Raw genomic sequence first — 14,777 nt, forward strand, 5'->3', positions numbered from 1 at the left:
CATTTGATTTAATTTGGTGTACGGCGTCGATATTTGTGACAATAATATTATATACTGTGAAAATAGTGTAGGTTCACTGTCCACCTTATGGAGCTCTTATTATCAATTTGATCTAGAGACATTGCTAGGGGGCACAATGCATGGTGTCACAACTGTTAGATTGAGATCGATCCAACCCTTAGATTGAGATCCAGGAAACTTGCCTCAACTTCTTTGGTCGCGTGCTTTCTTTTTTAATAAATTTTCGTCATCACGTCAACAAAAAAAAAAGAATATTGGAGATCTTAACCGTTACATTAGATTGAGATCTCACAGTTGGATTAATTGCTAGATGAGGAAGGTATCTTATTTCTTCCCAAATCTTATCATTTATCTCTTGTCGTGTTTATCTCTAATTAAGTGCTTTATATAAGCACTGATTATATCAATCGTATGTAACAAAGATTAGTGAAGATCTCCATTTCCATTATTTTACAACAGCCATGCAAAAACTAAGGGCCCGTTTGGATGCCGAGAAGATTTTGATTTGGATTTCTTACATATGCAGCCCTTTTTGCATTGTAATTTGGATCGGATCAAATTCTTGGATTTCTAATTTAGCAGCTGACAGTGAAAAAAATCAGATTTCTAAATTTGCTGTGGAAATAAGAAATTGGAAATCCACAGATCTGGCAGTTTCCTTCGCCCTCTTTGCTCCACAACCTCTTCCCTCCACTAGGAAGTACCCCCTTCCCTCTCTCTCTCTCTCTCTCTCTCTCTCTCTCTCTCTCTCTCTCTCTCTCTCTCCTCTACATGAGCTGCCAGATCTATTCATTTTCTATTCAAAACTCAATTCCAAATCCAAATACAAAATGGGAGGTATCCAAACGGGCCCTAAAGGAATATATTAAATAATAGGGCCACCTCGTGCCCCAACTATATGATTTGGTGAATGGGGACATGGGCCACCTTATAACCCTAGCCTTTTTCAATCCTTGATTCATGGGATATGTTTGGATGAGAAGACCTACTTCGATAAAAAAATTTCTATCTTACACATTAAGCATACTTAACTCCATGGAGCATGGAGGTCTCGTTGACATCACATTGTCACCTTACAAACAAAAATCCTAAAACAAGGAAGCCTGCATTCATGAAAATAGCCTTCCCATTTGCTAACATGAATAACAACTTTCATGGCTGCAAAAAACATGTATTCAAAATTTAGGGCGATGGAAAATGAATTGAACTACATTCGATCACATTAACATCCTTTTGAAACTCTTCAACTTTGAGGTGAGCTATAAATATTCAATTTATATGAAACAACCTATATTAAACTAAGAACAAATTCCTTATATTATGAAAGTTAAAACCATATCCATTTTGTCAAAATCAACATAGAGAATAACATTGGTGTGGCAGTTAATTTTAAGACCCTAACTGCTTATAAACTGATAAAATATCGTTGCTAATCATAGATAGATACCTCGAAGCCCCATCATCACATAATGCTCACATGGGTTCTGACATTATAATTTACAAAAGCCTCTCAGATTAGTAACATGTTCACGTGATGGGTTGATTAATCCACCCTCTAAGCAGATGGTTAGTATAATCATCGAACACTCAACATGGGTTCGCCATGTGTCGTGATCCCTCGAAGTTCCAACAAGAAACTTAAATAAGTTAGAAACTCAGTAACTTCCTATACCCATTTTCAAATGTTAAACAATTAGATCAACTAGTGAAAAAAAAAAAAGTGAAGATTGTTTCACCTCCGCCGGCCCGTGACTAAGTGCGCCGCCCCAAAATCAGCCTTTCACTTTTTTGCGAAAGACTACGATTAAAAATGGGAAATGATATATCCGCCCCTTTTGATCACTACGAACACCCCCAGTCAGTGTATCAGGGACTAAAGAGAGGCTGTTGTACTTATGTCGGAAGAATTCAATGCCCCTGATTGCCATAGACACTGACAGGGGGTGTTCCTAGTGATCAAAAGGGGCGGATATATCACTTCCCTTAAGAATATGCTTATTTTAGTGAGATTAATCTCGGCCCTTAAAGGTTGATTTTGGGTTGACACGCTTAGCCACAGAGGTGAAACAACCTCACAGAAATGAGCCTATTTAAAGATGTACTCAATAATGAATTGATTCATGTCCAAGAGCCCAAATAATCAAAATTTATGAATGTGCTCGGTCAACAAAATGTCATCAACCAAATTTTATTCTCAAGCAAAAACCAAGAATTAAATGCTTGTTAGCATGGGGATTAGAAACCAAAGAAAAAGGTGCTTCTTTCACGTGATTGCTTCATTAATTAACAACTGAAAGCAAAGTGCCCAACAAAAATATGCAAACTTTAAGTGCAAGAAAGGCGCCCCTAAAATCATGCCCTTGTGCCGTCAGTTATGGAGGTTAATTTCTAATAGAAAAAGGGAAATAATTATTCTCCCCTCTTTTTTACTGTGGACAGCACCCTCTAGTGTAAATGAGTAGTCATAAATAGACTAGAGGGGGGCTCTCTCAGGTAAAACAAAAGGGCGAATTTATCGATCACTTCTCTAGGAATATGAGAAATGATGTGGGCTCAAGTCTTTAGTGTAAATGAGTTAAGAGACTCGCAAGATATTGGACAATATTGAGAATAGGTGCTGAAATTAAGGGAATATTATATTAACTGTAAAAAGCATGAATTTAAGGGAAAGCTTAAACCCATAAATGGCCGAAAAACTGAGTACACTAAGTATAGTATGAAATTTATTTATGTACCCACCTCCCTCTGTCTTATTTTATATTCCGAACATCCTACTGCAACATTACACGTGGCAAAATAGAGATCAGCTAGAGAGGAGATGATATGTCCAAATAGAGCCTTAGTTAAACTAAACATCTTTAGTTTTTAAACTCATATATAACAAATCATACCATTTTTAATCCCCAAATTGTAAACTAGGGACTGTTTATGTGCATTAAAAGTTTTTATTGAATTTTTCCTAAAGTTTCATGTTTGGTAAACTTGTTTTCATGGATTTTTTTTCTAAAATAAGAAAATTTCCTTGTTTCTTAGGAAAATTACAAACCTGCTACACCTTGAGATTTTGTTCCACCGAATATAATTTCCCATGAATTCTTTTTTCAATAATTCCTCTACTTTTACACAACTTACCATGTGCTTGGTTTTTACAAGACCTATTCAGTCAACAAATGTTAGGTACCTAACCAATACGCGAAAAGCTCCGATAGAACTTGTTAGGCTAGGCCTTTTAAACCTGTCCCACACCAGGTTGTGTCGCACCTAGTTGCATACCTAGGCAGGCCCCCACTCAGGACCGTAACAACAAAAGCCTGTCATTAAACTTTGCGAGAGTTTTGGTAATTTTGGCATAGAAATGGGGTTTGAGTAAGTGTTTCGCTGAGATGAATCTCACTCAAATGCATGATTTTTAAAGTCTCCGAAGGCTAATATTTTGGCAAGGCACTTATTTGCGAGGTGAAAAAAGCCCTTTGAGCTGCTTAAATTGAGCCGGTTTATGAGCTACATTTTCATTCTTAAGTTTGAAGCTATGATATTGTTGTGGTTGGAGGTGATTGTTTGTAAGTTGTAATTATATTGTTTTATTATTTTATAATGTTTGTAAGGATTTTAAATATGACAAATAGGGTGTGTTCTTTGGCATGATTGATGAAAGGGGAGAATTTTGACTCCAATAATTGATAGAAATAGGGTGCTTCTTTGGCATAATTGATCAAATATTCAAATTGGATGTTGGAATGTCCGAGCTAAGATGGGGTGAGGCAGGTAAACAAGGGTGCGCGTAACTAATTACTTGGTCTTGAAAAGAGGAGAACCCTGAGCTTGAAGGCCAACATAACCAACAAGCAAGGAGCGCTGAGGATGGGATTTAGACCATTTTGATAGGGAACACGATTTAAGCTCTCAATTTTGATGCTCTATTTTTACCTTATGAAAATTAATTTAGTCATAGAAACATATTTTTTGCATGAATAATGATTAGGACACTACGCCATCCAAAGGGCGAACATTAGGGCTGCAACTCGGGTCGGGCGGGTCGGGTTTTGGAGAACCCAACCCTACCCGAGAAATATCTCGGGTCGGGTCGGGTCTGGGTTTTTTTCGGAAAACCCACGATTCCCAAACCCGGCCCTACCCATGATAAATCTCGGGTCGGGTCGGGGTTTTTTCACGTTGACGCAATTTTTTAAGGAAAATTCCTATTTGGCAAGGCAACTCAACTCATAGGAGCAGAAATTACACTCACATTACACTTGAATCAAACAATGATGTAATTACACTCACATTACACTCGAATCAAACAATGATGTAATCAAACAATGTTGTAATTACAATCAAACAATGCTGAATCAAACACTTGAATCAACTCAACTCATAGAAGCAGAAATTAAACTCACATACAATAACAGTGGGTGTGTGGGTTTTCACTTTTAACTTTTAACTAACAATAGAAAAAAATGTACACACTATAACTTATGTAACTCGGGTCGGGTCGGGTCGGGTCGGGCTCCTTCAAACCCGGCTCGACCCGAGATTCATGCGGGCTTTTGAATGCTCAACCCGCCTCGACCCGAAACCCATGAAACCTGAACCCAACCCAGGCTATTTTCGGGTCGGGTCGATACGGGTCGGGTAAAACCCGGCTCGAGTTGCAGCCCTAGCGAAAATATCATAGGAAACTAAATAGTCACCTAATTTGTGATGCAATCTCATTTAATATACATATCTAAACAGCATGTCATGTTGAGATTGAAAGGCAAGAGTTATGACAATGCACCTTTTTTCCCCATTGCACATTTGCCGTACGTTTCTGGGAATAGTAATTAAAATCTACACATCTTTCTCTCTCATGACATTTTCTGAAGACACGGCACGTAAACGAGTAATTTCCGGAGTTAACGTTTGGTCACGTCTACAACACAAGCGAAGACATTTTAAATTCATGTTTACACATTTGGATTCTTCGTTTAGTTCCCATTCGACGGAAATATATATATGCACTACAACAATATATAGAAGTAGTTATCAAAGATGTATAGAAAGGGAAAATGAAAAATCATACCATACTCGAGCAAAGTAACGGCATTCATGCTTTGGTGCATTTTTCTATACACATGACACACGTGAAATTGTTTGAACATGATGATCCCGCCACCTAATTACTAGACTTTTTCACGTTGAAATCGAGCATTGCTTATATTTGAGTCCTCATTATTTATGTGTAAGACTAATTGGACGGATAGGGTCATCCGATCCATGCCCATCATTTTTCTGGGATTTGCTAGGAACCATCCCATAAGGCATTTCGTGGGCCGGCTCTTGCAAGAGAGAGCAGCCACATAGTCTCTTCATCTTCAAGGCTTTTCATATGAATGCCACCTAATTACTAGGCTTTTCATTTTCAATTTCGGGCCAAGGTCGCTTTGAGTTGCAGTTATCCAAAACCAAGAAAAAAGTTTATAAATAGCCCCAAACGGCCGTAACTTCTTTCATCAACTCCTTCACACAGCATTCTCCATCTAAAACTAGTCTCTGAAATGGCAAAGCCCATGAATTTTCTTCCTCTATTTCTCTTCATCTTTTTTCGATCTACAAACGCAGGCTTTAACATTTTAGACTTCGGTGCCAAAGCCGATGGTGCAACTGACTCTACAAAATCCTTGCTTAATGCATGGGCTTCTGCTTGTGGGTCCGTCACGCCCGAGTCGATACACATACCAATTGGGAAGTTTTTGATCAATCAGGCCACCTTTGAGGGCCCCTGTCAGAATAATCGTATCAGTATTTCGATCTATGGGACCCTCATCGCTCCGTCCAATTATGCATCGATTGGGACCTCCGGGCACTGGTTACTGTTCAATAATGTACGAGGTGTTTCAATCTATGGCGGGACCCTCGACGGGCAGGGGATGGGTTTGTGGGCTTGCAAGGCTGCCGGCAAGAATTGCCCGGATGGTGCTGTGGTATGTGACAATTTTGCCATTGAACTTTTTTAGAAATGACATTCACACTCTGTGATCGCCTTCTTTTTTTGTGAAATCACTTGTTCACTTTTACGTTTTAAGAGAAATTATATGGTGCCCTAGCCTCAAGTCCCGAGTGGGTGGTAGGACAGAAGGACCACCCTTGATATTTGATCCAACAGCAGCCGCTTAAAAAGTGAGCTGCTGTTGGATCAAATATCAAGGGCGGTATCGCCCACACGGGACTTGATGCTTGGGCACCATATAAAAACTCTCATTTAAAATTGAAAGAAAAAAGGACGTTTAGTTTTTCCAGGGGCATGTTGGTCATTTCAGCCACCATCGTCTCTTAAAGATCAGTGTATAGGCATACCTGAATTTTGAGCGGGAAATGACGAGTCGGAGCAGATTAGAAATTAACTCAGGTTGAAAGTCAAATTTGCCCTCTAATATTTATTACCCGTTCTTAGCAAGTTACACACGTCGCATTAGCCGTTTCAGTTGAGGAGTTTTAACCGTCAATTGGTGCAATCAAGCCAAACCGCACATTAAGACGAATCTGCCCTCCTCTAATCTAGAAATTACATAAAAAAAAGATATCAAATAACTAGATATGTATATGGGTTATATTTATCTGGTCCGTCGGCCAGAAACACAGTGGGCCCACATTGTTTTGGTGATCCGAACCATTCATTTGATGGGCCCTGACATAGATAGGGTGTGTGCAAAAAATCTTCTCCATAGGATCATCCTAACCCCTCGATTTGTGGAGGTGCAAAATTGATAGATTTCAAGGGTTAAGATGATCCTATTGAGACGATTTCTTGGGCACACCCTATCTATGTCAGGACCCATCAAATGAATGGTTTGAATCACCCAAACAATATGAGCCCCACTGTATTTATGGTAGACGGAACAGACAAGTTATCTAGTCGATCCACCATAAACACTTTTCTGTAAGCATATTTGTAATTGTCTTAGGATCGGGTTCAGTTTTCTAACGGCTTTTATACTTTTTGTTACAGTCACTTACCTTCAATGGGGGGGAAGACATTCTGATCAGCGGATTGACATCTATCAACAGCCAACTCTATCATCTTGTAATTGACGGAGGCAACAATGTGAAGGTGCAAGGGGTGAAGATCGTGGCCCCTGGAAACAGCCCCAACACCGATGGCATACATGTTCAGCAGTCTACCGGCGTCACCATCACCAGCACCAGCATAAAAACCGGCGACGATTGCATATCGGTTGGCCCTGGCACCACGAACCTGTGGATCGAGAACATCGCTTGCGGGCCCGGACATGGCATCAGGTGACCCTACACCGTGTATGCTTCAAACTAGTATTCTTGGCCCATGCTATGCATGGGTGCAAAACGATGTGCCCTACATCATCAAAACATGAGGTGTAAAATGGTAGAGTCCACTTTAATGCATATTTTAGTTAGAGATGTTGGACACCACATCATCAATAACATAGGGGTAAAATGGTGGGCTCCACCCGATCTATAGATTTCGATAGACATCGTGGGCCCCACCCACCAAAACCTGAAGTGTAAAATCACAGGCCCCATAAAAAACATGAGGTGTTTTGGTCCCATCCCATCAATAACATAAGATGTAAAATGGTAGGCCCCATCCTATGCATGGGCTTGGGTGGAGGTGGTGGCCCCACCAGATCAAGTGTAAATGGTGGCTCCCACCCATGCTATGCTTATAATGTGCTAGGTCCCACCCTATCAAAAACAAAATATGAAATCTAAGAAAAGGTGTTCCAGAAAAAAGAAATTCTTGGAAAGAAAAAGAATGATAATTGAAAGAAACATGCTTAGTATATATATATTGTAGATTAAATAATCACTATCCATCTTTGATAATTTGCTTCCAATTCAATGTTAAAATATTGAAAAATAATAAGTAAATCATTTCTAATTCATTCATACTTTGTACATATTCAAATGTGTAGGGCACCTTACTAACATGCGCATGTGTGCGTATTTCTTTTCGCAGCATTGGGAGTCTAGGGAGAGGACTGCAAGAGCAAGGAGTCCAAAACATAACAGTAAAAACAGCGGTATTTAGGGGAACCCAAAACGGGTTGAGGATTAAAACGTGGGGAAGACCAAGCGATGGGTTTGTCAAAGGAGTAGTCTTCCAAAACGCTCTCATGTACAATGTCCAAAATCCCATCATTATCGACCAAAATTACTGCCCAGATGACAAAGGTTGCCCCAATCAGGTAATAATATTCTGAAAGGGCAAAAACGGAATAATAGCTTCCATCTAAACTTTATGCTAATGACATATTCAAATTCACTAACCTCAGTATATTGGATTATTTTATGTAGAATTCGGGTGTAAAGATAAGCGACGTGACATATAGAGACATACAAGGAACTTCTGCAACGGAGGTGGCCGTGAAATTGGATTGCAGCAAGAGCAACCCTTGCAATAAGATTGGATTAGAAGACATAAAGCTTACTTATGGGAATAATCCTGCACAGTCCTCTTGTCAGAATGCAGGTGGAACGGTTAATGGTTTCATTGTTCCCCCGAGTTGTTTGTAGAACCAACTTTGGTACTATAGTCTTGCCATATATATACAAATTCAATTTTTGCTTTCCTACTTTCAACGATTCATCAGTTGAAGTTCTATCTGATATGGGTCTTAAATTTAGGGGAATTAACAGAAAAAATAATAACATGGGAAGAATAAGAGTTTTTGAAGAATGGTCAATATCTCATGTCTGGAGGGAAGCAAATCAAGCGGCAGATCTGTTATCCAAGCATGATTATCAATGTACAGGGACATCCATTCTCCTTAACTTTAGATCCCCTTCTTTAAATGATGTAATGTTCTCGGATTTGTCGGGAACTTTCTATAAAAGGATGTAATTCTGCTTTTTTATCTATATATCTGGTGGGGGTCCGCCTAACCCAAGCTTACCTACCAAAAAAAAAAAAAGGATTGGATCAAGTCATCATTTTTGGTATGTTAAAACGAGAAATTATATGGTGCCCAACCTTTAAGTCCCTTGTGGAGTCGTGGGCAGCACTTCAAAAGTAATGCCCTTGATATTTGATCCAACAGTTTTAGAGTTTGCTGTTGGATCAAATATCAAGGGTGTTACCGCTAGCAAGGTACCTGATGGTCGGGAACCATATATAAACTCTGTTAAAACTAGGAACATTTAGAACTATTTTTCCTTCTAAAAACTCTGTTAAAAATTGTTGCAACCCAAACAGTGCAGTTCTGTTGGGTTGTATAAAAACCCCTGTCCTCCCCTTATTTGCTAGATCATGACCGATCACCATCCCATGGCTTGGATCACACCTGATCGGCTTCTGATCGTTGGGAAGCGACAAATCGCGATCTGACTGTTCAGATTGAACCTGATCGGACACTAGTCGTTTCCCACGATCCCACGCCTTAGATGACATTCGATCCAACATTAATTGTTGGAACCCATCCAAGTGATCCTACAATGTAGATCACACCCGTTCGTTATCACATCCGATCGACCCGATCTTTATGTGCGAAGTGCAAAGTGCGCCAAAAAGCATCACTAGCTAGGGGTGTTACCAGGTTCAGCCTGAACCCAACGGGTTCAACCCGGAAAAAGGTCGGGGCGGGTTGAGTTCGGGTCGGGTTCGGATTGACTTTTCCCAACCCGGGTTAGGTTCAGGTTGAGGGTTTGGCAACCCGACCCGAGTGAAGCCTGACATTTTTTATAAATTTTTATTTTTTTAAGCTTAAACTCGGGTTGGGTCGGGTTCGGGTCGAACCTCGTCGGGTTGAAAATCAGGTCTGGTCGGGTTCGGGTTGGAAAAATGGGTTCCTCGGGTCGGGTTGGCCTCAACCCGACCCAACCCGACCCGAGTTGCACCCCTAAACACTAGCGCCTCACAGTTTAGCCAACCCGACCCACCCGACCCGAGTTGCACCCCTAAACACTAGCGCCTCACAGCCCACGCCGCGCGTGCTGACGGTGCGCTTCCCTTGGTTAAAACTCACTTCAACAACAAAGCAAGAAGGAGAAGTGGGTAAAGCTTGTATGCCCCTCCCCACTTTTCTAAACTTCCAATGTGAGACTATTTTTCCAGCCACACTTCCACACTCTTTTGTTAAAAGCAACTTTTTTCAAAAGAAAATTATTTCCCTTCCAAGACGCTTTTAGAAAACATTTTCCAAATCACTAGATTTGACCATGAGTTTGAAAATCCAAAATATGTACAGGATCATTGTATTAAACCAAGATTAACTTCGTGTACGCTATACACTTATTAAAGTTAAAAAAGTATACATTTTCCATAAGATCAACTTACATAACACTGATAAAGGATCAAAGTGTCGTAAATATAGGTGTACGACCACCAAAGTATGCTAATCATCGATCAAAACATTAAAAAGCTACACATGCTCGTCACATAGGGTTTTAATGCTAGGTTCATTACAGTTACTTTGAAAAATGATTGGCTTGTGGTCACATGATTAATCCACCTTCTGACAAAAGCATTGCTCAGTTAACACATGGGTTTCCCATATCTCAAGAATTTACCACACCATTCTCAAGAACTTTTACAAGGTTAAAAAAAGGAAATCTTCTAAACTCTAGATATATTCCATATTATAGTAAGGCCTAGGGGTGGACATGGTTCCGGTTCGAACCGAGGAACCGAACCAGCACATATGGTTCGGTTCGGTTTGGTTCCATATCTATATGGTTCGGTTCCGGTTCATAAATCCGGGAACCGGTGCAAATTCGATTCGGTTCTGGGTTTGGGATTCCGGAACTGAAAACCGAACCGAGAACCGACCCTCACCTTAAGTCCTTAAGTGGCACTCCTCATTTGATAAAATCACCCCACGCCCATTATAATTCACCCCCTTATAACTTATAAGTTTTAATTATTCTTAAAACTAAAAAGTTAAAAAAACCAAAATATTCACAAATCAAAACACAACAAACACCCTAAGTTTTCTTTTCTCCACTCCCGCCGCTCCCTCCTTCTCGCCGTCTCTCTCGGTCTCTCGCCGCTCCTTCTCTCCGACTCTCTTGGTCTCTGCAAACCGCAAGCCCGCAAGCCGCAAGGTATGATTCTCCTCTCCATCTTCTTCCTCTCTCTCTCTCTCTCTCTCTCTCTCTCTCTCTCTCTCGGGTTTTATCCCTCTCTTTTTCTATTTTCTTTTTTTTTCTATCAGATTAATTTCTCCCTCCCTCCCTCTCTCTCTCTTCCATTTTCTCTAACCAAAGACCCTTCAAAAACCCCATTTCATGTTTATTTTATTTATGTTTTTTGGAGAAAACCCTATTTCGGGTATCATTTTCCCTCCATTCCTCCATCTCTCTCTCTCTCTCATTGTGATCTGTGTATGAAACATTGAAACCCTAGATTTAGGGTTTTTATTTTCCTGAAACTTTATCGTTCTAAGTTTCTAACCCTCTACCATCTGTTTTTTATACATGTTATTACTTATTAGATTGTTGGGTTTTTACTTCTCATGGCCTTGATTTCTTTTTTTTGTACAGATTTGATTTTAGGATTTTTTTGGGGGGGTTTCTGTTTTGCAGATTGGTTTTAGAAAGAGGGGTATCTGTTAGATAGTAGATACTTAGATTAGTATTTTTGACTCTGTTGAGTAGTTTTTCTTTGTTACAAATTTTGATCCATTTAGCTTTGTTAGGGTTTAAACTTAAAGAATTGGGTTTGTGATTTTGTCCTTTGCAACATTAATTTTAGATAACTTTATTTTCTTAGAATTCTTATATTTTGTGAAAGGGCATAATTAATTAGGGTACTTTCTTCTGAAACCACATTGCACGTTTTCTTGAGGCATTTAGATATTCTTGTTGGCAGCTTGTCTGAGTTCAAATCATATTCTTACATGCTGCTTTGATGCATCTCTCAAGATTTATTACTATTAGAATTTGAGTTCAATTCATATTCATATTATTGTCTGAGTTCAATTCATTTTATTGTTGCAGCTTGTCTTAGAATTTCTTGTCACACCATCTAGGCATCTAACTATCCATATTCCATATCTTGTTTATCTTGTTATATGTCGAGCACGGGAGACACCAACATTCCTAATGACGTACCTGTTGGAGGTTTAAGTCCAATTGAGGAAGGCACGTCTCAAAGTAAAGCAAAGGTATACCAAACTAAGAAAATGTCTTTTACATCTGGGGTGTGGGAGCATTTTGCTAGACTTAAAAATCCGGAAAGGGGGAAACTTGAAAAGGCAACATGCAATTATTGCCAAAATTCTTATACTTATAGCAGTTCTTATGGTACTAGTACGTTATGGAAGCATATTAAAAATTGCACTAAGTATCCCAATTTTCAAGACACTAGGCAAACACTCCTTTCTTCATATCAATCATTAAGTATCCCAAGACACTAAGTATCCCAAAATTCTTATACTTATAGCAGTTCTTATGGTACTAGTACGTTATGGAAGCATATTAAAAATTGCACTAAGTATCCCAATTTTCAAGACACTAGGCAAACACTCCTTTCTTCATATCAATCATTGTCAGAAGAAGGGGATAGTAGTCTTGTGGCATGAAAATTTGACCACGAGCTGTGTAGGGAAGCGCTTAGTAGGATGATTATCATCGATGAATTGCCTTTCAAGTTTGTAGAACGAGAGGGTTTTCGACATTTTTGTAGTGTCATGCAACCTAGATTTAAGTTGATTGGGCGGCGTACAGTGGCTAGGGATTGTTTGGCAATGTATGCAATTGAGAAAAAAAATTAAAGGATTTATTGCATAAAACAGACCAAAGAATTTCCCTAACAACAGATGCATGAACATCTTTACAAAATCTTTTTTATATGTGCCTTACAGCTCACTTTATTGATCATGATTGGAAATTACATAAAAGAATAATAAACTTTTGTGTGATTTCTAGTCCTAAGGGTGAGGCAATTGGACAAGTTGTCGAGTCATGCATGATAGAATGGGGTATAGAAAAGGTGTGCACAATTACAGTAGATAATGCAAGTTCAAACGATACTGTTGTTGGATACTTGAACAAAAAAATTTCTAATAGAAACGGTTTCATTTTAGATGGGGAGTTTTTTCATATGAGGTGTTGTGCGCATATATTAAATTTGATTGTCAAAGACGGGATAAGTGAAGTCATCGATTCGATTTCTCGAATTAGTGGGACTGTGAGGTACATTAGGAGTTCTCCATCAAGAGCACAAAGATTTAAGTTTTGTGGGGAGAAAGAGAGAATTACATGTAAGAGTTTACTTTGCCTAGATATTCCAACTAGATGGAACTCTACTTATCTTATGTTGGAAATTGCATTGAAATTTCGAAAAGCTTTTGAACGGTTTGGAGAGGAAGATGTACTTTTTATGGCAGAGTTGAAAGATGGGTGCCCTAATGATGATGATTGGGATAATGCTCGAGTATTGACTCAATTTTTAAAATCTTTCTACGAGGCTACTCTACGGTTATCCGGATCTTTATATGTTACCTCTAACTCGTATTTTCATGAAGTTTTCAAGATTGAACGTCTTTTGGATGAGTCGTTAAAAAGTGGAGATGTTTATTTGAGCATTATGGCATTGAAAATGAAGGAAAAATTTGACAAGTATTGGGGGAACATCGATAAAATTAATATGATGTTATTACTTGCCGACTTGCCGTGGTGTTGGATCCTCGCTTTAAGTTGAAGTATATTAAATTTTGTTACTCTAAACACTATGCTTTGGAAAAGGTTAGTGCACTCACTAATAGAGTATATGGAGTATTTCATCGTCTTTTTGTGCATTACCAATCTCTTTCCACATTGCCTCCCAATAAAGTTCAAAACTTAGATGAGATGGAGGTTGACAAGCAAAACCTAGACGCTTGTAAGCAAACTATAGATCTTGTTGATTCGGACTTTGTTGCATTTTTAGAAGAAGAGGAGAACGTGGATACTAAGTCTGAGGTGGATAAGTACTTAGAAGAAGGATGTGAAAAGCAAGACCCGAAATTTGAAATATTGGGTTGGTGGAATGTGAATAGTTCTAGATACAAAATTCTTTCCAAAATAGCAAGAGATGTTCTAGCTATTCCCGTCTCTACTGTTGCCTCAGAGTCCGCTTTTAGCACCCGGGGTCGTATTCTTGATAAGTTTCGTAGTTCTCTAACTCCTAAATTAGTAGAGTGCTTGATTTGTGGACAAGATTGGTTACGGGCTTCGCCACTCCCTATTAAACTAGAAGAAAAGCTAGATGAACTTGAAGAATTTGAATCAGGTAATATTTTATTTGTTTTTTTATTGTTGTCTTAATTCTTTTGTTATAATTAATTATTGTAACTTGTATGCCTACATTAATTGTTGTATACTTTTGCAGTTGTTACTTCTCTTGATTGACCTTGAAAGTCCAACTGTCACTTCACTCATGTTGAAGAGGATGATGCAAAGAAACGTGAACTTGGACATTGGAGTGGAGGACTTGAATCATTTGATGGCATTCCTTTTTATTTACTTTTCCTTTCTATTTGGATGTTTTATGGCTTGGGATGCTTGGATGTTATGTTATGTTACATCCTTTTGTGGTTTGAACTATTATTTGAAGTTTTGAACTCTACAGCTTGGGACTGACCCAAGGGCCAAAGGCTATGCTTTTACTATAAGTTAACTCTATCCCAAATTTGTGCCTAATTATTTCCCTTAAAAATAGGTTATTGTGGAACTTGGCTTTTATATGCAGGTTGAGGAATTGGTTTAATGTGATTTTTGCTTTGGATACTAGGGCCTGTTTGCTCGTGTTAAGAATTGCT

General features: G+C 39.0%; 2 protein-coding genes across 2 annotated transcripts; both read left to right on the plus strand.

Annotated features, from left to right (window-relative positions):
• The first annotated feature begins 5,515 nt into the window (after nt 1-5,515).
• LOC143861147 (polygalacturonase-like) lies at nt 5,516-8,964 on the plus strand. Its single transcript, XM_077372075.1, has 4 exons — nt 5,516-5,984; nt 7,010-7,299; nt 7,997-8,225; nt 8,335-8,964. The coding sequence occupies exons 1-4, from the start codon at nt 5,559-5,561 to the stop codon at nt 8,551-8,553; spliced, it is 1,164 nt and encodes a 387-aa protein (XP_077228190.1). The 5' UTR covers nt 5,516-5,558; the 3' UTR covers nt 8,554-8,964.
• Nucleotides 8,965-12,047: 3,083 nt separating this feature from the next.
• Nucleotides 12,048-13,678, plus strand: LOC143861284 (zinc finger BED domain-containing protein RICESLEEPER 2-like). The gene is made up of 2 exons (XM_077372225.1): nt 12,048-12,279; nt 12,840-13,678. The coding sequence occupies exons 1-2, from the start codon at nt 12,048-12,050 to the stop codon at nt 13,676-13,678; spliced, it is 1,071 nt and encodes a 356-aa protein (XP_077228340.1).
• The last annotated feature ends 1,099 nt before the right edge of the window (nt 13,679-14,777 follow it).

The sequence above is a fragment of the Tasmannia lanceolata genome, unplaced genomic scaffold (genome assembly GCF_043159265.1).
Source record: "Tasmannia lanceolata isolate RefF3 unplaced genomic scaffold, GAP_Taslan_0.1 ptg000037l, whole genome shotgun sequence".
Lineage (NCBI taxonomy): Eukaryota > Viridiplantae > Streptophyta > Magnoliopsida > Canellales > Winteraceae > Tasmannia > Tasmannia lanceolata.